At 38.7% G+C, this 23,917-nt stretch overlaps 1 protein-coding gene across 4 annotated transcripts in view; it reads right to left on the reverse strand.

Annotated features, from left to right (window-relative positions):
- Positions 1-23,917, reverse strand: part of MET (MET proto-oncogene, receptor tyrosine kinase) — a 128,252-nt gene that overhangs the window by 25,631 nt on the left and 78,704 nt on the right. For 2 of the 4 annotated variants that reach the window (XM_027102126.1, XM_027102123.1), the window contains 9 exons: positions 22,222-22,356; positions 21,044-21,217; positions 15,846-16,006; positions 13,774-13,876; positions 13,526-13,662; positions 12,687-12,848; positions 11,822-11,921; positions 8,085-8,303; positions 922-1,068 (listed from right to left, as the gene is read on the reverse strand). In XM_027102126.1, coding sequence (XP_026957927.1) covers positions 922-1,068; positions 8,085-8,303; positions 11,822-11,921; positions 12,687-12,848; positions 13,526-13,662; positions 13,774-13,876; positions 15,846-16,006; positions 21,044-21,217; positions 22,222-22,356 — 1,338 coding nt within the window. The remainder of the gene's footprint in view (positions 1-921; positions 1,069-8,084; positions 8,304-11,821; positions 11,922-12,686; positions 12,849-13,525; positions 13,663-13,773; positions 13,877-15,845; positions 16,007-21,043; positions 21,218-22,221; positions 22,357-23,917) is intronic. The other 2 variants (XM_027102124.1, XM_027102125.1) reach the window with 2 other exon arrangements.

The raw sequence follows: 23,917 nt of genomic DNA on the forward strand, positions 1-23,917 counted from the left end.
CTTGAAAACTTGCTAAGTAGAATAAGCCAGACACAAAAGGACAAATATTATATGATTTCACTTATACGAAATGTCTAGAGTAGGCAAATTCATAAAGACAGAAAGTAGATTAGAGGTTACCAGGGGCTGGGGAAGAGGAGGGATTGTGACAGTACTATTGAATGGTTCCAGAGGTTCTGTTTAGGGTGATGAAAAAGTTTTGGAATTCGACAGTGGTGATGGTTGCACAACACTGTGAATGTAATTAATGCCACTGAGTTGTACACTAAAAAATGATTGAAATGGCAAATTTTATATGTATTTTACCATAATTTAAAAAATAATGTTATATACCTAAAACCACTGAACTGTATACTTTAAATGTATAAACTGTATGGTATGTGAATTAATCTCAATAAAGCTGTTAAAAAAAAAAGAATGAAAAAAAAATCACTCACTCCGGTTCCCAGTTATATGATTTAGCTGTTTACATGAAAGAAGTTACTATAAAATAGTTTAATTCTTATTTTACTTCATCCAGTGCATACATATTCTTTTACTTATGGGTCTCTGCATTTGAGATCACCGTAGCGGGCAGTAGTTTGTTGGCTCTGGCCTCTTGGAGTGGTGAGAGGTGGGGAAAGGGCCCTATTGAATGTGTCCTTATCCCTCCTGAGAATTACAGAAAATTTCGGCAAGAACGTGGCATGATGGAGAGGAGCGTGTCCAGTAAGGACTTTTGAGGTCTACCCTTTGAAGCTTGGGAAGGAGACAGTGCAACAAAAACCTCACTATTTCTAAAATAACAACTAAGAAGCAAGGCTGAGATGATGAGCTAAAGCCAACAAACAAATGAGCTTTAATGATTTATGTCAAGCCTGCAAGTGACATAATTATGCTGGCATCTTTATTTACATCATGAGAGGAAAGCAGGAATCCCACCTCTATATTTAGTTCGCTGTTCAATTTCAGCAGGTCATTGGGGACCGTACATAAAACGGCTTCAGAAAGTGACTGTATATTCTCACAGCTCTTATTTCCAACTTTTAACACTTCACCTTTAACTGCTTCAGGGTCAATATCGTTTCCCTGGAAGAGAAAAAGAAAAAGGAGCTTGTTAACACTTCACAGTTTTGCAGGAATGCAAACAATTGTGAAGGAATATAAATATACTGCAAACACAGGCCATGTTGTTTACCAAGGCACATGATTTTCTGACACTCATTTTTTTTTTTTTTTTTGAGGTACGCGGGCCTCTCACTGTTGTGGCCTCTACCGTTGCGGAGCACAGGCTCCGAACTCGCAGGCTCAGCGGCCATGGCTCACGGGCCCAGCCGCTCCGCGGAATGCGGCATCTTCCCGGACCGGGGCACGAACCCGCGTCTCCTGCATCGGCAGGCGGACTCTCAACCACTGCGCCACCAGGGAAGCCCATGATTACATTATTTTGAACAATTATATAGTTACATGAAGGCGTTAAAAACATTGTTCAATTTGACATATTTAGTTAATTGAAGTCACCATTAGGTATTTAAAATATCACTGTTTTGTTGAAGAAACCAATAATTAGCCTTGGTAAAGAAGTGGCACAATTTCTCATATGAAGACTTAATGAGTATGGCTATTTATTTATTATTTTAAAAATTTATTTATTTTTATTATTTATTTTTTGGCATTGGGTCTTCGTTGCTGCACGTGGGCTTTCTCTAGTTGCGGCGAGGGGGGCTCTTCTTTGTTGCGGTGGGCGGGCTTCTCACTGCGGTGGCTTCTCTTGTTGCAGAGCACGGGCTCTAGGTGAACGGTTTTCAGTAGTTGTGGCTCGCGGGTTCTAGAGCGCAGGCTCCGTACTTGTGGTGCACGGGCTTAGTTGCTCCACGGCATGTGGGATCTTCCCGAACCAGGGCTTGAACCTGCGTCCCCTGCATTGGCAGGCAGATTCTTAGCCACTGCACCACTAGGGAAGTCCAAGTATGGTTATTTATTAAAAAGTCATTATTTTGAGGGGAGAGAGATATCAAAACTTATTAGCATTTTTCTTAGGGACAAAGAGCAGCCAGTAACAAATACAGTACTGCTCCTTTGTTTCCCACTTTGTTTTACGTGACCTTTAACACTTGGCAAACTAGTTTTACATACATTGTCTCATATGGATCTCGATACATTGCTAGGTCAAATATTATTCTCGGAAAAGAAGCTGGAAGAAAATACTTCTTTCTAACATGAATTTGGAGTTAAAAAAAAATGGATATAGACAAACTCTAGCCTTACGATATTTCTAGAGGCAGTATGTGTACTCCATTGAACCAGGTCAGCCCCACAGGGCAAGTCAACGTAGAAGCACATAAATCTAATAAGTCACCTTGGGGCTTCAAATGACAACTTGTTGGTTAGGACTGAGGAGGGCTAAGGCATTGGCTCACATACTGGAGGAAATTCAGGGAATGACAAAGGAAAGAGATTAAAGAGCTGGAGGGCTTGATTTATGAGGGAATGACTAAAATGTATCTTGCTTGCTTAGATAATGATGAAGGCTGGGGGAAGGGATGAACATACTGCGTTTACATTTCCAATACTCCTTCTTTTAGGCTCAGGGCTCCCTAGGATGTTGCATAAAAGCTTATCTAAAACAAAAACAGGTCACAAAGCTGAACAACGAAACCCCTTTTCATTTGTGCCTACTAAGAAAGGCATAATAATTAGTGACTTACATAAGAAATTAATATCAGCTTTATATGTATAGTGATTATTTTATTTTTTTAAAATTTATCTTATTTATTTATTTTTGGCTGCGTCGGGTCTTTGTTGCTGCGCGAGGGCTTTCTCTAGTTCCAACGAGTGGGGGATACTCTTAGTTGCAGTGCACGTGCTTCTCATTGCGGTGGCTCCTCTTGTTGTGGAGCACGGGCTCTAGGCACGCAGGCTTCGGTAGTTGTGGCGCACAGGCTTTGTTGCTCCGCGGCATGTGGGATCTTCCCGGTCCAGGGCTCGAACCCGTGTCCCCTGCCTTGGCAGGCGGATTCTTAACCACTGCACCACCAGGGAAGCCCTGAATAGTGATTATTTACAAAATTTACAATCCAAGATATCAAAAAACTGATACTGGAAGCCCACTACTATATAACAGAGGGGACCAAATCAGGAAAAAAAAAAAGGTATAGGCTGGTTTTTGTCATTTAAAATAAACATAGCTTTATCGAGCTGTGGAAAAAAATGTTTATGTTTAGAAATTTTATTATTTACTTTTTATTATTTAATATTAGCTATTATTAAATAGTAGAACATATTTACAAAATTGGATTAGTTCTTCAGTCATTAAAACAGTAATACATAGGTTTTTAAATAAAGCAAAATAAAAGGAGCTTTCTGGTCTTTAATCCCCTACACCCATAGAGCAATTTAGAGTTATAATTATCTCATTTTATCCTGCAAAGACACTTCCCTGAGGTAGGTATTATGGTCATTCCTGCTTTACACATTGAGAACTAAGGTTCAAGAAGGGACTTGGTCGTGAAGCAAATCAATTCCATTTAATACAAATCTACTTACCATCTACTACTGTGTGTTAGACAAAACTCTATAATATAAAGATGAGTAAGAGTTTCTTCCCCTCACTGTAATGTTTAAATGAATATATTTCTAAAGTGAAAAACTGTTACTCCTCTGTCATATCAGGATGTCCCTTGTCCATTTCCTCTGAACTCTGGCCAGGTATGACATGTTTCTATCTAGGACTCAGGCCTGGGAACCCATGTCTGAGCTGGTTACAGAGCAGAGCAGATAGGAGTGGAAGTGGGTAGGATTTGAAAAATAGCATTATGACAGGCAGGGTCTTGCAAGTTTTCATGACTCCAGGGGGCCACAATGTTGAGTCTGGGCAAGTCAGTTAAGGCCATGGAGGGGATGGTAGCAGGACTCAGCCAGGCCACGGTCCAGGGAGGCTGGCAATAGAAAGTCAGTGAGGTGGGGTGGTGGTGGAGGGACATTTCCACTTTATCCAGAGGATATGAGCCCCCTCAGCTTGGGAACTAGGCCAAAGAACCATCACAGAAAGCTTTAAAACTAACTCCACAGGACATTAACAGGCATTTGGGGAAAAAAGTTCCCAGGTCTTTTGAGGAAAGCTGGATGAACCAAAATTAAATTGGTTTCTTCATTGGCTACTTGGGGCACTGGGAAACCACAGGTGCTGTCTATGTGCCCTGGAATATGGGTTTTTTTCCCCCACAGAATGCATATTAAAGTGTGTAGCACAGGGAAATACAGTTGACCCCTGAATAACGTGGGGGGTTAGGGGCACTGACCCCCGTGTAGTTGAAATTCCACGTATAACTTCACAGTCAGCCCTCTGTATCTGAGGTTCTGTAACCACAGATTCAACCAACCATGGATCACATAGGACTATAGTATGTATTTATTGAAAAAAATCTGCGTATAGTGGACCTGCACAGTTCAAACCTGTGTTGTTCAAGGGTCAACTGTACTAGTTTATGAGCACCATCAATAAGAATAGGTCTTGACACTGGACCAAATGACCTCTAAGAAAACAGCCCTTCATTTCTACCCTGTCTGGAGACAGAACTGGCCTCACGGTGGTTGTGAATGGGTTTGGGCCTACAATTGCAGGTATCTTAGTCAGAAGTGGGAGGAAGACAAAACTCTAGCTGGCTCTGGGCAACAGGTAGACTGAGTTAGCTCAGAACTACTCTCCCTTCTAGATCCTTCTGATGCCCAGAAACTGACACAGGCCTCTAGCTGAGCTCTCAACCTTCGATCTTATGCTCCTAGTATCGTAGCCTGAGCCCCTGTTCCCTGACTTAGATGATCTTCCTGCTGCTTTTCCTGTTTTAGCCAACTTCTCCAAACTGGACTTCTGAAGCATCTCTATTACCATGTATATCTATATGCTCCAGAATAAGATGAAGCCCCAGGGCAGTGTCAGGCAGTCCTAGTTCCAGCATTAAATACTGTGCTTCTCTAGTTTCCATAAAATATGATCATGAACAAAGAGTCATATAAGATAATTAGGAAAAAATTCAGGGCTTCTTTCAACAGAATTGACTTTTAGATATTTTTAGAGTTTAGAGCTATTTCACTTAAAGGATTGTACAGCTATCCATATACCGTATGATAGAAAATTTCTCTATTATGAAAGGTATTTTGGTATTCATGAAATGAAAGTTAATATGAAAGCCTTTGTAATGTAGTGGAAAGAAGACCAAATTTGGAATCAAGAAATTTGAGTGTGAGCCCTAGTTATGCTGTTTGCTCCCTAGATGACCCAAAACAAATTACCTAATCTTTCTAAACATCTGTTTACTTATCTACAAATGGGGATGATTATCACTGACCTCCCAACCTCTCAAGTCCACATGAGTCTCAAATGAAACAATATATGTCAAAGTACTGTGTTAACTAAAATTCCACACAAATGTGAGCTGTTGTTGACATGAACACCGTACCTTAATGTGTACTCCTAAAGAGATGTCTACTTCTTTTTTTTTCCATAGATTTGTTTATTTTTTACTTTTGGTGGCATAGGGTCTTCGTTGCTGTGCACAGGCTTTTCTCTAGTTGCGGTGAGGGGGGTTACTCTTTGTGGGGTGCGTGGGCTTCTCATTGCGTGGGCTTCTCTTGTTGTGGAGCATGGGCTCTAGGCGCAGGGGCTTCAGTAGTTGTGGCTCTCGGGCTCTAGGCGCAGGGGCTTCAGTAGTTGTGGCTCGCGGGCTCTAGAGCGCAGCCTCAGTAGTTGTGGTGCACAGGCTGAATTGCTCTGTGGAATGTGGGATCTTCCCGGACCAGGGCTCGAACCCGTGTCCTCTGCATTGGCAGGCAGGTTCTTAACCACTGCGCCACCAGGGAAGTCCCGAGATGTCTACTTCTGATGGCCACTGTCCACAGCTGGTGCCTAAGCCTTGGATATAAACTACCTCCCACATTAATGGGGTTTCTGATTCGTCCTGAGGAATGACTGATCCCCGATCTCTATTATGTTCTCTTGATCCAAACTTGGCTGACCCTCTTGGCCATGGTGTAATCATTACACCAACTATTGACTAAGCCAATTCTCACAACTAGGGCTGGAAACTATCGCAGTCTCTTTTTAGCCAAGGAATTCTTGTATGCATGGCTGCTTGAGGAGCACGAACTCTTCCTGGCAACAAGAAGCAAATCTCACTCTAAACACAATTCTCTTCATAGTGTTTTCACTGACGGAACGCAAACATACTTCACCTTCATGTTTTGAATGGTAATTGAACAAGCACAACATGAAATAAAATGACACCCTTTCTTTTGATAAAAAACAGTTCACTGCTTGTCCAGAAGAGGCTTTTTCTTTTCTTTTCTCTTGCTTGATGTTTCTTTGTTTCTGCCCTCAGAGAGGCAGAGGTTTTAATGTGATCAACTTTAGAAACTGATAAAGGGTTAAATTGCTATCACACAAAGATTCTCTTATACTAGATTTCCTCTTACACATATGTAAAATGGAATATGGGAGAAGACTGAATCATGACACCAAAATAGTCCCCCAAAACTGTTCCTTTTTTCCCCAGATTGCCACTCTGTGACATGACAGGTGCTAGACCCTTGTTAGAGAAAAGAATCATTCTGTATATAGGCAAGAAAAGAAAGTCTCTTGTGTCTGTTTCCAGAGGCCTCTTGGGCCAGGTTGGGAACAGCATTGAAAGGCTGAGGATTATGTCAAATCATACTTTTCTTGGTCCAACAATTTTGTAGGACATTGAATAATGGGTATGTAATTTACAGAAAAAGGAGTTTTCTCCTCCATATAAGACTGCTTGAAAGGGTAGATAAAGAACCATTCTTCTCTAATCCTTCAATCATAGATACAGGAACAGAAAAATAGAGTTTATCTGGGTGTAAAAATATTTGCAAATAAACCTTTGTTTTCATCAAGAAAAATCAAATGGAATCTTTCAAATGGCAAACACAGTAATTGTTGAAAGCAAAAGGTCACACTAGATTAATATTATTGGAAAAAAAAAGAAGTGATAAAAGCTCTTTCTCCCTTTCTAAAACTAATTAAAGAAGCAGATGAAAAAACTCTGCTATGGTAAACATGCTGTTCGTTGAAGCAGGCTTCCATTTAATTTCACGCTGGGCTTGCTTAATTATTGTACAAAACACAGTTGCGAGGTTAGTAAACTTGTATGAGTATGAACGTGTGCATGGGTTTGGCTGTAGATAAAATCTTGTTGAAAAAGCAGAAAAATTTTAGTAGAAACATATTCTTACTTAGATGGAGATGGTCTTTGGGAATTTATATTACATCTAAACAAGGACTATTGTATTACTTTGTGTTTGTTCATATTTGCATTCAGGCTATCTTTCAGGGGGAAAATCCTGCATGCCTAAAACATCATGTTGAAGCATAAATATTTTGTTGTTTCTAGAGACTGGGGCTACAGATAATTAAAGTTTTGATCATTTTGCCTCTTTTATTACTATTTGAAGTAAAAGTGACTGAAGCAACATAAAAGAGTTGTATTCTAGTCTTTGTTTTGCCACGATTTGATCACTTGTCAAACCACTTAACCTCTCTGGGTTTTAGTATTCTTTGTTTGCAGCAGGCTGGGTTAGAAAACATGATTTGCTATTGTCCAATCAAATTATATTTAGAAGCTAATATATTTCTGAGGTAGAGGAAATCCAGCTCCATTTATAAATCAGCTTAGAGATAACCACACCCAGATACAAAATTCCAAATTAGAAGGAAGTACAGAACTACAATTGATGCGTTTACTTTCATGACTCTTACCTTTTATCTTATAATGAGCACATTTAGGTGTCCAGGGAAATATATAACGTTGGCAGAATAATACATCATAGGCAACTTTAATGGATTTGTGTCTCACATTTACTACTTTTTAATATATACACAAGAAAGAGTTTTTAAATGCTTCATTAAAAAGCAGTTCGTGATTATACACACCTTTTAGTCTTATGTCAAAAAGATTTGTTTCTCAGAGCTTAGATATTTGCCGATGTAGTAGAAGATAATGACCAAGTACAATTTTATTCACATAGCTATGAAGTCAATTAGGTGCAAGTTGATGATTTGAGAGATGATTTTAAGCATTTCTTACCTTAATTTCCAGTACATTTTTACTGCCTATTGAGATCATCACTGGCTTTTCAAAAGGCTTAAACACAGGATTATGTACATAAATGAGATCAAAGTATTTGGAATGGATCCCATCTAACATGAAAAAGGCTTTGGTTTTCAGGGGGAGTTGTAGGTTCAGCTGTTGTAGTGAAGGAGTTGTACAGCAGATTATCTCCGAATTAGAGCGATGCTGACATGCCTATAGTAAAACACAATTATCCACTGTAAACAGAACATAGCTTGACAACATCAATAGCAACTTTCACATTTCACTGTTTCAGACAATCAATTGAAAATGTACAATTTTGAAAAAAATCTCCGTTTAACTTCCTAATGTTGAAGAACACATTTCTGGAAACATGACAGATGTGATTCTCTAAACAACACGGTCTTTTTTTTTTTTTTTTTTTAACATCTTTATTGGAGTATAATTGCTCTACAATGGTGAGTTAGTTTCTGCTTTATAACAAAGTGAATCAGCTATATGTATACATATATCCCCATATCCCCTCCCTTTTGAGCCTCCCTCCTACCCTCCCTATCCCATCCCTCTAGGTGATCACAAAGCATCGAGCTGATCTCTCTGTGCTATGCAGCAGCTTCCCACGAGCTATCTATTTTACATTTGGTAGTGTATACAGGTCACCTTATTAGTGTGTTTTAAGCTATCAATTACTGAGTGCCAGGTCCTGTGCAAAATACTTTAGTACAGGTTGGTCTCATTTAATTCTCACAATAATCCTATGAGGTAGGTGCTACGATTACACACATAATTACAGATGAAGAAACTGAGCTTTGCAAGCTGATGTCATCAGACCAGGTCACACAGCTCTGAGTGGCAAAGCAGGGAACATAAATCCTAGGCCACTGACCCTAAAATTCACATAACTCCCACACTGGATGGCTTCTCGCTCACTTTGTATTCTCTACTGATAAATCTTTTCCTATGCTATTTTACAAAGGCTCTGTTATTATTATTTCATGCCCTTTCATCTCTCATTTCAAATCTTCCTCTTTGTAATTCTGATTTATAGAAGTTTGGAAAATGTGGTTTCCTCTTGATTGTGCTTAGACTAAACCACCAACACAAAGTGGCACATTTAAGGTTAAATGTTTGCATTTTTTCCCCCAAGGAAAAGACAAACAAGCAACAACATCCCTCATATTTCCTTTTCTTTGACAAGTAGAGTTGGAGATAAAACAATTACTTATGCCCACAATAGAAAAAGGACTCAGGATATACATAAAAAGCACAAACAAAATTGGATATTTGATATTTTCTTTTAAAAATAATTAAAAAAATTATCCTACATTAAAAAATGTGTGCTATAAGCAGATAAAGAAAACTGATAAATAGATATAATATGAATAAAATATTACTTAGTTTTGTATCAAATCCATATTATAATGCTAAAAGCTATTTATTCTATCATCTTGAAAAAAAGGAAATGAACAATTTTACTGCTATTACGGTAATTCTCTATGTAACAAGAAATTTGAAAACTATACAATAAACTGCTGGCTTCTGGGACATAATGCATATTAACAAATTAATATGCATTTTGTTAAGAAGGTGATTAGTATTTTTATTTTAAAATATTTGAGTTCGTTAGGCTTAAAAATTATTGTGGCTGGATTGGTATATCTAAGTCAAACCTGACCAAGAGTTTTTCTCTGTTAAATAATGAATGGGTTCAATTCATCATGGTCAGTTTCAAATTCTATAAGAAGCAGGGAACATGGAAGGAACACACGTCTCTTTAAGAGGTTTTTCACAAACAATAGTCAAATAGACCCACTGAATTTTTCATTCCTGTCCAATTTGAATGCATTGTTCTATTGTACTAATATGTTTGTGGCTAAAATAAGAGAAGTTTACATTTCCAGATATGTAAACAGATAAGATTTAAATCTTCTACCATTGTTTGAATCTTCCTTGGCACATCTAGGAGGTTTTAATAACTATTTGATTACAAATGAATGAATGATGCCATATGTCATCATAATGCTGGTGAGGAAGAAGGAAGAAAACTTAGCCATTATTTCAATAACACAGGCTCGGTGTGAATTAGATAAACTAATAAGTTCTCAGATTTCTACTTTAAAAAGTCACATGCCAACACCAAAGAGGGTTACTGTTATTTTTATAGGTTAATGAAAAATTGCTATGCCTGGCTGTGGAGAACCGATGTCCTTTAAATTAATAGCGGCGGTATTCTAACTTTGTTTGTGGCCACGTGCAGGGATTGGTTTCAAAGCTCTCTACTTCATACGGTGACTCCCTGGAGTACAATCTCTCAGAAATATTATAAAAATCTAATAATACTCTTTAGAGGTGATGCAATGTGGCTGATTGAGAAGGTCAAGAAAAATCTCATTTGAGATGACCTTATTGTTTGGCGATTTGGCTTGACATTTTTAGCCCCAAATTGGTTTTTGTAATTAAAGCACACTGTGGTCTTAGCCTTCACAAAATATTGGATGGGAATCTAAAAGGAAGTGCTGTAATTCAATCTATTGCCTCCCCAGTTAAGCCCCTGCTTGAGAGGGGGCACTTAGAACTTTCATTCTAAGTTGCGTGTACAAGTCCAACTAGATTATGGATATTTTATATCAAAGAAAAACAACAAAAATATGAAATCTTTGTAAATAACTCCAACCTTCCTAAGGTCTGAAGTAAAACTACCATTTTAATGTGATGTCCCAAAATTGTTAGAGCACAAAATAGGTCAATCACTTTTAAGGAGGAATTCAGTTAAATTGTGATTGACCTTGCAAATAAAAGAAAAAAGGTGGAGAAATACCAAACAACATACACAATCTAGGACATAAATATTCTAATGGTCTTTCTCATTATTTGATAACATGCTAACCAAGGCACAAGAGAAATGGTAAGAAGCAGGGATGTGTAAGAAAACACTGTACCACTTAGGAAGACAAGGATGCTGTGGCAAGATTAGAGGCTTTACCCAAGGGTTTTATTAGAGCAAAAGGGTTGATGTTCTATGGGACATTAAAAAAGCGGGGATAGGGAAATGCAATGGCCTGAATGACTGCATCCTCCCCAAATTCATATGTTGGAAGCCTAATCCCCAGTGTGACTGTATTTGGAGATGGGGCCTTTGGGAGGTAAGTAGGTCATGAGAGTGAAGTTCTCATGATGGAGTTAGTGCCCTCATAAGAAAAGACACAAGAGATCTTGCTGCCTCTTTCTTTCACCTCCATGTGGGGATACAATGAGAAGATAATCATCTGCAAACCAGGAAGCAGGCCCTCCCCAGACAGCCAGATCTGCTGGCACCCTGGTCTTGGACTTACCAGCCTTCAGAACTGTGAGAAATAAATGTTTGTTGTGTAAGCCACCCAGTCTATGGTATTTTTGTTATAGCAGCCTGAACTGACTAAGACAGGGAATGACGTGGTTTGCCCTTGTACTGACTGTCTTTAAAAAACACTGCCTCAAGTTGATAATCATTATTTGTGTCTAAATATTATGTGTGTGTGTGTGCGTGTGCGTGTGTGTGTGTGTGTTTTATAATGTTAGCCTGAGACTAGATAATTTTAGTTGTTGTATAAAAAATACTATTTGACCCATGCTGCAAGGAAGATAACTAGCAAACATTAAAGGCAAAACTGAAATGTCTCTGCTACCCTGAAAGCTGGTGGCAGAAGCAGAGATGCTGAGCTCTAAGCACAACTATCACTCAGAGGACTTACCACTGTAAAGTTCCTTCCTGCTTCGTGCACATTTATTACCATCCTCAGGATACTAACTGAATTCAGGTTTTTTCCAACACCTGTTATTGTGCTCCCACCACTGGCAAAATAAAATAGGAAAATAGCAATATTGAGAGGTTCTTTCTCTATCAAGTATTTTAAGAGAGAAATTAAATTAAATCACACGTACTGACTGCAAGTTATAGCCACAGCCAAAGTCAAATGAAAGTTCAGTGGTAGTTTTTCTTTGGCAATAACTCATTTAACTTGAAAATGTTTTAAAAATTCATATTTCATAAGCTGAAGAAATGCATTTGTCTTTTTATTCACAAAATATGCAAAAGAAATATTTTTTCCTGTCTGAAAAAAATACAAAGGAAAAATGAACTTAACTGTTGTTGCTAGACTGATAGAATTAACAGAAACAAGGCAGACTGAATTGGGTCCAATGAGATATTGATTCAGAGGGAGTCTGGTATAGGGAAAAGTTGTGTGTAAAGTAGGCAGGGCAAAAATACACTGAAGAATGAAGAGAAAAAGGTGATTCCACTTTTAGGCACTAAGGTTAGTATAGATTTAAAATGTACATAATATAAGTGCATAAATATCAAAACTATGATGTCCAGTTAAACTGTTTTAATGAAATCTATTTAGAATAGGATAAAATGGCATGAACTAGCACTGATAAGGTCAAATTGTACTCAGAGCCTGAATGTAGTTTTCACTCCCGAATTGGAAAGGTAGCCTTCAAAAAAAATGCAACAGTATCAAATCCAGAGATAAAACTGTCTTCCTTTTGACTATTTGACAGCCAGTCATACTCATGTTCATTATTTTCTTATACCCATCAGAAGCTTTTACTTACCTAACAAAAGATTTGGTGGGATGTATTTCATAGACAATGGGGTCTTCCCGGTAAATGAAGCTGTTCATCTCTCGGTTGGCTAAGTCAATTTTCAATTTAATAGGAAACTCAGTTGGAGTGCTTTGGGCTGGGGTATAACATTCGAGAATACTATCTGAAACACTGAACAAAAAAATTAAGAAAATGGACCTTTGCTGTTAGAGACACACATATATTAGAATTATATACATAAATCAAAAGGGTATCAGTCAGTGGCTCCTAAGTGGGAATTTTCTGATGTGGTCTAGAAAAAAACTCTTTCTAATCTAGAAATTGTAGTCAATTTACAATTGACTGGATCCCAAACTTAGGTCATCCTTGACTGAGAAATATTTGGGATTTTAAGCAATTTTAAAGCATCCTTTTGGCACTTGATTAAACTGAGCTCTCCCAAATCTAAGAAGCAGAAACATAACTTCCTAATCCAATCTCCCTCATGCTTCTCACCTCCCCAAAGTGATCTGATCTAATTGTAAATTTTGATGGAAATGTTTATCTTAATTTATTGTCAATTACCAGAATCTCACAGCTTATAGCATAGGTGGGATACTAAGCATAACAATAAAGAAGGTGGATGGGAAGACAAAACTTAAAAGTGGAATTAATAAACCATAAGGGAAGGGTAGAAAAATCAGCAAAAAGGAGTAGATGGATTTGGGAAGGAGAAAGTTTTGTAAGATGGAGAGCAAATAATAAACATCTTGATTTTTCGTCACAAAAGAAGAACAATCTTTTCTTGATTTGTTAGGTATACATATTAATCCGTCTTGACTGATGCAACAAAAAATAAACTACAACACCTTTTTAAAGTACATGTTTTTCCACCAATTGAAATGTGTCTAGAATTTCCACTGTTTAGGTGCTTTCCAGTTAATGTAAGTAAAGTGCCACCAGTTTTAGGACCATAACTTGGAGAAATACTTGTTATTATAGGATCCTGAATGACAGATAGAAACAAAACAAAATAACTTGTTAATTTTATAACTCTAAGTAGATTAAGTAATAATTAAATATCCTAGTTCATGAGAAAATTAATGCCTAGACTTACCACATAGGAAAATGTACTATAATGTACGGTCCCTCGACTGTTTGAAATAACTATGGACATATTGAAATGTTCATTCATTGAAGGACCAACTGTGCATTTCAACCTGAAAAAACAAAGTTTTATATGTTATAAATCCAAAGGCATTTTCTGGGTTGGCTGTTTTATATTATGGGCCATTATCTCTAAACAGTGAGCTGACTACTCTAAATAGCAAGCAGAGTTTACAGGTAAGCATTAGAATTGAAAATTGCATAATTCTGTTTCTGTACTATTATGCTAAACTTTATACTGACTGTCTCGTATTATTCATACAGACAAAACAGGAAATGTTAAACCTCATCAATGCAGACCTCACCAATTGAAAAGTTCATTATAATATAATAATATACAATTATAGGCATAATGTTTGGCATACTTAAGATGGAGAGATGGTGCTTCAACAGCATATGAAACAATGGGCTGATTACAACTAAGCAGAATCTCTTCTTTAAATTATGTCAAAAGATACATTTCGGGCTTCCCTGGTGGTGCAGTGGTTGAGAGTCCGCCTGCCGATGCAGGGGACACGGGTTCGTGCCCCGGTCTGGGAAGATCCCACATGCTGCGGAGCGGCTGGGCCCGTAGGCCGTGGCTGCTGAGCCTGAGTGTCTGGGGCCTGTGCTCCGCAACGGGAGAGGACACAACAGTGAGAGGCCCGCGTACCGCAAAAAAAAAAAAAAAAAAAAAAGATACATTTCTGGGTTACACGTGTTTATTTAAGTTACTTAAAAAATGATGAAATTGTGATAGGCTTTCCACAGAATTATTTTTGAATTAGTAATCTTATTATAATCCTAAAAAGTATAAATATAATTTGTTTTATTAAATAACTTTTTAAAAAAAATTTATTTTTTTATATAGCAGGTTCTTATTAGTTATCCATTTTATACATATTAGTGTATACATGTCAATCCCAATCTCCCAATTCATCCCACCACCACCACCTCCCCTGCCACTTTCCCCCGCTTGGTGTCCATACATTTGTTCTCTACATCTGTGTCTCTATTTCTGCCCTGCAAACAAAAGAGGATGAATTATGTTTCACTTTTACAGGCTCTAATTTACAATGCAATGAGCAAGAACTTACAAGGGGGATTTCTAGAATGAATTTGTTTTGCCATTAAGCTAAACAAGTGTGACATTATTTGATGTTTTGGCCTCTGTAAAATGAGTAGATTTAGATCTTTGTATAACCCTGAAAGGAATTCTACTAGGTATAAAATAACCACTTGAAAGAATAGGTTCAACTATAAAACTTTAAATGTTTGGTTGTTGTTACTACATAACTAAAAATTTCTGGGTTCTCTGTTCATTATGGGATTCAGATCTTATAGCAGTTACATGTAGAATACAGTAGAACAGGAACAGGTCTTGAATCATGAGAGCTGAGTTTGAAGGCCTGTTCAGCTCTTACCCTCTGGATTACCTCTGCTAATCTACACTCCACCTTTCTGAACATCTTTGTAAAATAGGGATAACATTGCTATTTCCCAAGATTTGGGAATTGTTATATGAGATACACTCCCTCCATTACAGTGCCAATAAATATCAGGTAAATATAAATTTAAACTTATCATAAACAACAAGTCTCAAAAGTGTGATTCAGCTGCTTCATTACATTTCTGAGGTTTAGAAAGTGAATTTAGAAGAGAGGGTCCATATTGAGTGGTTTCTGATTTTTATAGAAAAAGCTGTTTGAGACTCTCTTTATTTGAAGACTTTAAAGATGGAACGACCCCAAACAGTGCTATTCTTTCAAATCTACTCAATTTCTCAAGAGTTGTTACAAAAATACTTGAAAAACTCCCAGATGCTAGATTCTTCTTTTCTTCACCTGAGTAATGTCACCTTTCTTCTTCCGTAATCCTGGTGAGTAAACAGTTTTAAAAACAAAACAAATCCTCAAGGGGAGTGATGGGCCAAGACCCTTTTTAACTCAAGAGATAGACATTTGGGGAGAGTTTTACAAGATTCATTCAAAGACAAAACCCGTTTTCCAAGCACACCCTGGCTAAGCGATTTCACGTCCTTACATGTTTATCGTGCTCTCACTTAAGGTCAAGGTGCAGCTCTCATTTCCAAGGAGAACTTTGGTTTTCTTCAAGTCAAATTTATTATTCCTCTTGAATCCAAAGTCCCAGCCACATATGGTCAGCGTTGTCCCTCCTTCAAGGGGGGCACTAGTTGGGAAAACCTATGAGGACAATATAGAACTTAAAAAACCCCAGTATATTATTATCTTTCATAGGTGTGGAAAACAAAGAAACAAACAAAATATGTATACTCAAAGAGTCTGAAATCCTTCCCTTCTCCCATTATCTAAAAAAAATGAATTTTCACTATAGGAAAAAGGGTCACAAATTTCAGAGAATCTGGACCAAACATTAAAACTATCTGACAGGCTGATGAAGCAAGCTGTTTTCAGGAGATCCAGAGATGGGAAGGAGAGCAGATTCAGCCTGGGTGGGGATGAAGGGCCCTCTTGGGCATAGACACACTTTGGGCCCAGACTGTTACATGCTTATAACCCCTTCATGGGCCTTCAGATTGAACTCTGATCAAAACTCCTTTACAGGCCCTAGAAGCCAAGCCCTAATATATGCCTTGGTCTGTATGCCAGGTGGGTGTGTGCTACATTCATGTTGCTATGGTATTCCCCACCCAGAGGAGAAAGTCACACAGTAAAAATACCTCTTTCTGCACCCAGTGTTTTCATAGCTGCATTTATCTGCTATCATAATATTAACCACATATATGATATTCAATACATATCTGCCATTCATTCATTCACTCACTATAAATCATCTACTGCAGGCCAGGTATCAACAAATGAATAAGTGAACCCATTCCTTTATACTTAATTCACATTTATTACTAATCTGCCACTTTTATTTTTTCTTTAAATATGGTCACTATTTGATTTATACCAGCTGGTTAGTTGACAAACTAAATGATGTAATATTTAATATATTCAATATATTATTTCTATTAGAAGTAGATAAAAACAGAATTGGAGAGAGCCCCACATGAGATCTGTATTGTAGCAATGTTTCTAATTATCTCCCTTGGCATCATCGTACATCTCATTTCTAGGACTGACTTTTTTTCCTCAGGCTCAGTATTAAATAAGTAATAGGTTCCTTTTATTATTGCAGGCTCATCTTTGGTGTATTAAAAGTAAAACCTGGGCCTCCTTGGTGGCGCAGTGGTTAAAGAATCCGCCTGCCAATGCAGGGGACACGGGTTCGAACCCTGGTCCGGGAAGATCCCACATGCCGCAGAGCAACTAAGCCCGTGCTGCACAACTGCTGAGCCTGCGCTCTAGAGCCCGTGAGCCACAACTACTGAGCCCATGCGCCACAATTACTGAAGCCCGCGCGCCTAGAGCCCGTGCTCCGCAACAAGAGAAGCCACTGCAGTGAGAAGTCCGCGCACCCCAACAAAGAGGAGCCCCGCTCGCGGCAACTAGAGAAAGCCCGCGCACAGCAACGAAGAGCCAACACAGCCCAAAAAAAAAAAGTAAAACTTGAATTCATTAATAAAAATTTGGCAACTGTGATATAAGATAGCATTAGGCTCTTATGAAGTCTATACAACAACTATTCTTAGGCTAAAACTATTAAAACAAAACAAGTTTCTATGTTAAAAATAAGCTTCTCCTCAGCAGCAGCTTTGTGACAATTGAGAAAGGAAATGCTCTTTTGGGGGGACATATTGTAAATTGTGCTGTAAAGTACAATGGTGGGAAAACACAGCACACCACTGGCAACTCAAAAGCCAGTAAAAGTATCTGCTAAAGACAAGTTAGTGAAAGTGTAAAAGTGATTCTTTTACAATTTAGAAGAGCTTTTAGCAAAATACAAATTTGCAAACATTCCCTTCCCTCCCAAGTAAATGACCACAAACCAAAGTCACACCCTTGTTGCCAAACCCCTTCAAAAGTCTTAGCTTAATGCCCTTACAATAGCTATTTTACCCATGAAATCCATTACACAGTTGTGCCTTTCATGAAAACTTACTTCGCCCCTGTCTAGCCAAATGAGAACTGCTAGAAAAAAAATATCTGTTTATTATTATGTTAGAAATCCAGGAGGAGGAAAAAAAGACATCTAACCCTCCAGGACTCTCTTCAGCCTGAGGCAGTCACACAGCTGCTGTTTCCTCTTTTAATGAGGAGTCTTGCCCACTGAAAAGAGCCCAAGGCTGACGTTGGCCTGATCCCCCTGTCTGGATTCCCCCCTTTCTATGTAAAAATTGAAGTCTGTCACTCCACATTCATCATCACTTTCTATATATAAGGCAAAGCGATTGGGTGATGATTTCAGAAAGACACGGAGAGTTGTTTGGTTGGTGTGCTGGCAACAGAAAGAGATACTATAAAACCTCCGCTAGATCATCAGGATTTGAAAAGCCAGCTCTACTTAGCTTTCCTCTCCTGGCTGAAATATTAGAGGGGGGCATCTGAGCTTTTCTGCCTTAGCTTATGGGGTAACGTTCACTCTTCCAGGGGAAAAGGAAGGATGCAGTCTTGGACTACACACCCTTGGACAGAACCAACAATGCGCTGGCAAACTCTGAGTTATCCTGAGGGTAGAGAAACTCTGTGAGAAGGAAATGAGTGTCCGGCATAAAGCCACAGAGGCTGTGTCTGGATATGGTAGAGCTAGCCACAAAAGTAGCTACTGTCCTTTCACAGGTGAAAATGATTTAAATGATCACATTTTCAAAACCCATTAGGATATACATGAGAAAGTTAAAACAACACCACTACCACCAAAAACTGTGGAAAATTAAAATTTGTCTCTTCAGTAAATGTCACAAATATATTGGTGGCAGTATATTGCAGGCGTGAGATAAGATATCTCAGGTCCCTCATTAGATATCACTGTTGCTTCTTATCTGAGTCTTCTGATCAATTAATAAACTGTTTTATTGTCTCACTGGGACTGAACTCTAATCCTACAAGAATGACAGTTTTATCCTAATAAATTCAGAATATATTGGAAAGTGCTCTTCCTTTTCTGAAGCATTTTTCATTGCTCTCTAAGTACAAGATCAGATAACATGTTTGAAACAAAATAATGGGCTTGCAATCCTGAAATATTTCATATGTGGAACTGCAAAGAATTTCAGCCACTGAACATCATGTACCTTGAAAAGCAGGTTGACTTAACATTTATTGGAAAGTGAAACTCTACACATTAGCTGGGTTTTGTGCCTGCAGCGTTTAAGACAGATAAGAAAAAGATGAATAATCTGTCTTATTTTTTGCAGTAAGAATGCTAAATGTCATGCTCTAGTGCAGCATGAAATCTTCCTAACAACTATGAACCGAAAGGGATTTATGGACTCAGCTGCATTACGTTTTTTCTAACTGTAGCACCCAAGCCTCAGTGAATCGCGCAGGATGCAGTCCAACCTTTTAAAAATTTCCAGCTAGAGTGCTGGAGTTAGGGAAGGTGTGGGGTTGGGGCGGGATTCAAATATTATGGGAGATTCTCTGGTTCTAGAAAATTCTAAAATATTTACTGTTTTTAACCATTTTAATATAGCTTTCATTACTAATAAAAGGAGGTACATGGGTAAAATTAAATGTTTCATTTGTACAAGTTCTTAACATGCTCTTTATTTAAAACATCAGCTTGGCTGTTTTTGAAATGAAATTGTGATTTAGTTGCACACACACACACACACACACACACACACACACACACTCCCCATATCTCTTTCATGGAATAGCTGGATTCAGAGGTCTGGTGTCTCAAATTGCCACGGCTACGTGTTTTAAAACGTATAAAACTGCATGTGGTTTTAAAAGCATATTAAACACACAAAAAGTGCATAAATAATAAAGTATAGATTTAAATTTGTTTTCTTAATATCTCCTAGTTTATTCTCGAGCTGATCAAGCTAAGTCTTAATAACTGTGTAACACCTAACATAAAATGATTTGGTTTAAAACCCAGTCACCCGGTACAAATCTTTCCCCAAACCGTAGCTAAATGAAAACAGCCATGCTCTTGGGGGTGGTTCCTGTTCTGACTCCTACACTTTGTTTACTTGGGCTTGAACCAAGCGACCGACCAAGACCTTTAACTTGAATCTTTCACAGGAACCACTTAGTACTAAGTCCAACTGTTCCACATGCAGGCAGAGAAAATATACACTGGGTCCTCACCAGGAAAGTAGCTTCAAGCAAAATGTGTCTGGATCAAGAAAAAAATTTAAAAAAATTGCCATGGAGATTTTCATAGTGCCAAACACATGCTTAAGTAAATAAGGCAACAGAGAGTTAGAGAGTGTGGCTACAACGTCATGGCTGAAGTCCACTTCTAGAAGCTCAGTTCTCTAAGAGCAGGAGGCACTTCTGTCTTGTCTGGGACTGTATCTCCCCATTGTCTAGAAGAGTGTCAGCTGTGTGGTATGCACTCAATAAATGTTTTTGGAATGGATTAAATAATGAATTGGCTTACAGAGTATAGAGGTTACTGTAGTCATCAGCTGTGCTTTTACTTCTCTTCCAGAAACTTTGAGAGAAGGCACACAGTCACCCATTTGTCCACCATCCACTTGCTTCCCACCTTGCCCTGAGAGGTAACCTCTAGACTCATCAGTGATGAGACAGCCATCATCTATGTGTCAGACAGAACGAAACCTCCTGTTTTGCCTGCTCCAGCATGGCTGGGATCTCTAGCTTGCACGGTCCAGGTTAGGGTTCTGGATTATGCCATGAGTGGATCCCCGTGTGTGATGAAGGCTCATGCATGGGCACCTGGTAGATAAAGCAGCTGGTGAGGAATCAGAGAATGGGCAGGCCAGAAGGGAACAGCTCCCAGTGTGAGGAAATGGAGAGCAGTATTGCTCTCTAGCCACCACTCTTTTATTCACATAGCACTAAGGGAGAGCAACTGCCCAAGGAGAGTGTGAAGCAAGCACTTCAAGTGCAGGGCCTAGGGGCATGTGCCCAAACATGGGGGGTAGGATTTCCCTGGTGGTCCAGTGGTTAAGACTCTGTGCTTCCAATGCAGGGGGCGTGGGTTTGCTCCGTGGTCAGGGAACTAATATCCCACGTGCCACGTGTTGCGGCGAAAAAGAAAAAGAAAAACGTGGAGGGAGATGGTGCTTGGGCTGATGGCTCACAGTTAAATGAATACATTAATTTTTGAATTTTTCCACCAATGGGATTTATGATTTCCAAAAAACACACATGACAGCTGACAGAGACTTCTACCTTGTATATTGTAGGCAGACAGGTCTCTTGAGTCCATGTTCCACCAGGGCATTCCTCCAATCGCACACATTTATCATGGCACCAGCCACACTGCACAAAGGAAGGGGCGGAGAGGCACTGACTGCAGGACTGGAAATGTTCACAGCCCAAGCCATTCAGCGGGATCTTGGTGATCTGTGAAGACAAGTGATGGAAAGAGCTTCCAGAGGGTTTTTTTGTTTGCTTAATAAAAACTAAATACATCGAAGACACATATAAATATAATTTTACAGAGTCTGACAGGGATAGCACCTATGTGTGCTAATCGTAATAATGCTTACGTGATTAAAATAAAAAAAACAAATTTCTTCCTTCCTTCCACTGTTGGTGCATATGTGATAAAAGTTACCATTACTGTCCAGTGAACACAAGCATTACCATGCAATATTAGAGGTCCTATTTATTGGGACATTTTGCTCTGTCTGAGATGATTTTATTTTTATTATTTTATTAAAAAATTTTTATTGGCGTATAGTTGACTTACAATGTTGTGTTAGTTTCTGCTGTACAGCAAAGTGAATCAGTTATACATACACATATATCCACCCTTTGTTTGATTCTTTTCCCATATAGGTCATTACAGAGTATTGAGTAGAGTTCCCATGCTATATAGGTCTTTATTTTCTATTTTATATATAGTAGTGTGTATATGTCAATCCCAATCTCCCAATTTATCCCTCAAGAGTATAAATTAAGCTGCTGGAAAACACACTTGAACCCCGGGGAAATTCTAAGTAAGTTTACATATCATTCTGGCATCAAAATGCACCTCCTCTCAGAGAAAAGGGATTACTGGCCAGTGTCAGATTCCAAGGTACACTTCAGGGTTTATCTGCCGGCACTAGAGTTCTGCCCTTAGGGCTGTAATTCTCATTCTGCGTGTTTGTTCTTCTCATTGAGAAATAGAGGACAAAAGGAGAAGTTCACATCATGAAGAGGACCTAACACAGGTCCAATCTTCCCTGAGTAAAAATTTAACTTGATTTCAGAAGATCTCTGGAATACTCAGGAAAGAACTTGATAGAAGAGAGGCGAATCCAGACGAAGAGAGAAGTTAAAAAGGACCAGATGACACTGGCTGTAAATATCCACTGAGGAGGAACCACATTCATGGAACCTCCCTGGGGAACAGGGCTTACCTTCTTCCCAGTGACAACGAGTGTATAGCCATTTTGGTTTAGCGGGTTCTCCACAATTGCTTCAGGAGACACAGGGTGGGAATCCAGGAGAAAATTCACGTGTGGGGTTAATGATCCTGATCGAGAAACCACAACCTGAGGAACAAACCAGAAAGCACCCTTAGTCCAATAAGCTCAGTTTAAATATACTGTCAGGGGAAAATGTGGACGATAATGGTAATACCAGATTAGACGAGCTCATGGGTGTTTGAACTATAGGCCCAACAGTTCATCTCACTGTAAATCAATATGACATCTTCTAATCTCCTGCCTTGAAGACAATTCATCTGCACCCCCAAGACAGAGTTTTGCCTATTATCTTTTAATGATTTCTAGGGAAGGAGATCTTCCAGTCAATCAGCCAGCACATGCAGACAAATCCTCATGATTGTATTGGGAACCGGAAGAGCCAAGCACAGAAGACCTCCTTTATGCTACAAGGATTCTGGATTATTTTTTAATGTAGTCTCCTGACTCACCCCACTGAGCAGCTTCCCTTGATGTAATGGAAAGGGTAGTGAATGGGAAGTCTGGAGACCTGGATTTGGTTCCAGCTTTCCTATTCTTAAGCCATATGTATAGATCTTTTGAGGTCAAAATAGGCCCTCAGCTAACTTAGAAATGGTGTGCTGTCATTTCTTACAGACCATTGTCCCATCATACTTTTTTACTTTGATTATAACTAAAGTTCTGCTTCTTGGCCTGGTGTTACAATAAGGCCTGATGGTTTTAACAATGCCTTGGAAATGAGGTTTGATGACTGGTGTGATTCTTGCTGTTAGGTATTTCTAATTTGGGATGGTTCTCAGTTATATAATTTCCATCTGCCCAGCTGCTAGAACCCAGTAATAATAAAGTCCAGGTATAAAATCAGATGACTATCTGAGATGAACACTCAGACTATAGGAGAGTTTAGGAGCACTCAGAGGGACTCTCATTCTTAAATAGGGCATAAGGTTGTATCTACAGGAGGGTACAGGAGGCTGAGCATAGCTCTGGGCTTGGAATTGACTTTGTGAAATTGCCTGACATCCAAATACCCTTTTACATTTCACTGAAAGTGCGTTTATTTGCCATGTGTTTGAAATCATGGGACAAACATGGGCAGCTGTGAGATTAGGATTAAATAATAAATAACTACTCCTTCTACCTCAGCTTTCTTATCCATAAAACGGGAATGAACTGCGTAGTACTCTAACAAACACACAACATACAAATGTTTTGGGGAACCAGTAGTAAATTTTTTCTTCAGTATAATAAAGGAGTCAAGTTGCCTGAAACAATTTGGGAAGATTCCCAAAGTCCCTAATTTGCTCCCAGAGAGTGGACTGTTGATAGAGAAACCAACCACGCTCACACAGAACTATAAAAATTAAACACCATGACATTTTTTTTCTAACATTTGTTCTATCCCAAACACTCAACACTTTCAAAACAACTCCATTAAGCAGGGTGGCTATATTTGCACAGAAGTTAAGTGACGGATCGAAGGTCATTTGGTCAGAATGGGAAAGGATGGAAACTACTGTTATTCCTAAATTTAGGGCCAAATAGTTATTTGTGACTTTTGTAAGGAAGTAAAAAGAAGTTCAATTACCAGTCCTACCTCCCTTTGGGTGCTGGTTACAAGCAGACTAGCAGAACACCAAACTTCTGT

This window comes from Aethalodelphis obliquidens, unplaced genomic scaffold (genome assembly GCF_003676395.1).
Source record: "Aethalodelphis obliquidens isolate GAN/ISIS:26980383/991018 unplaced genomic scaffold, ASM367639v1 scaffold5, whole genome shotgun sequence".
Lineage (NCBI taxonomy): Eukaryota > Metazoa > Chordata > Mammalia > Artiodactyla > Delphinidae > Aethalodelphis > Aethalodelphis obliquidens.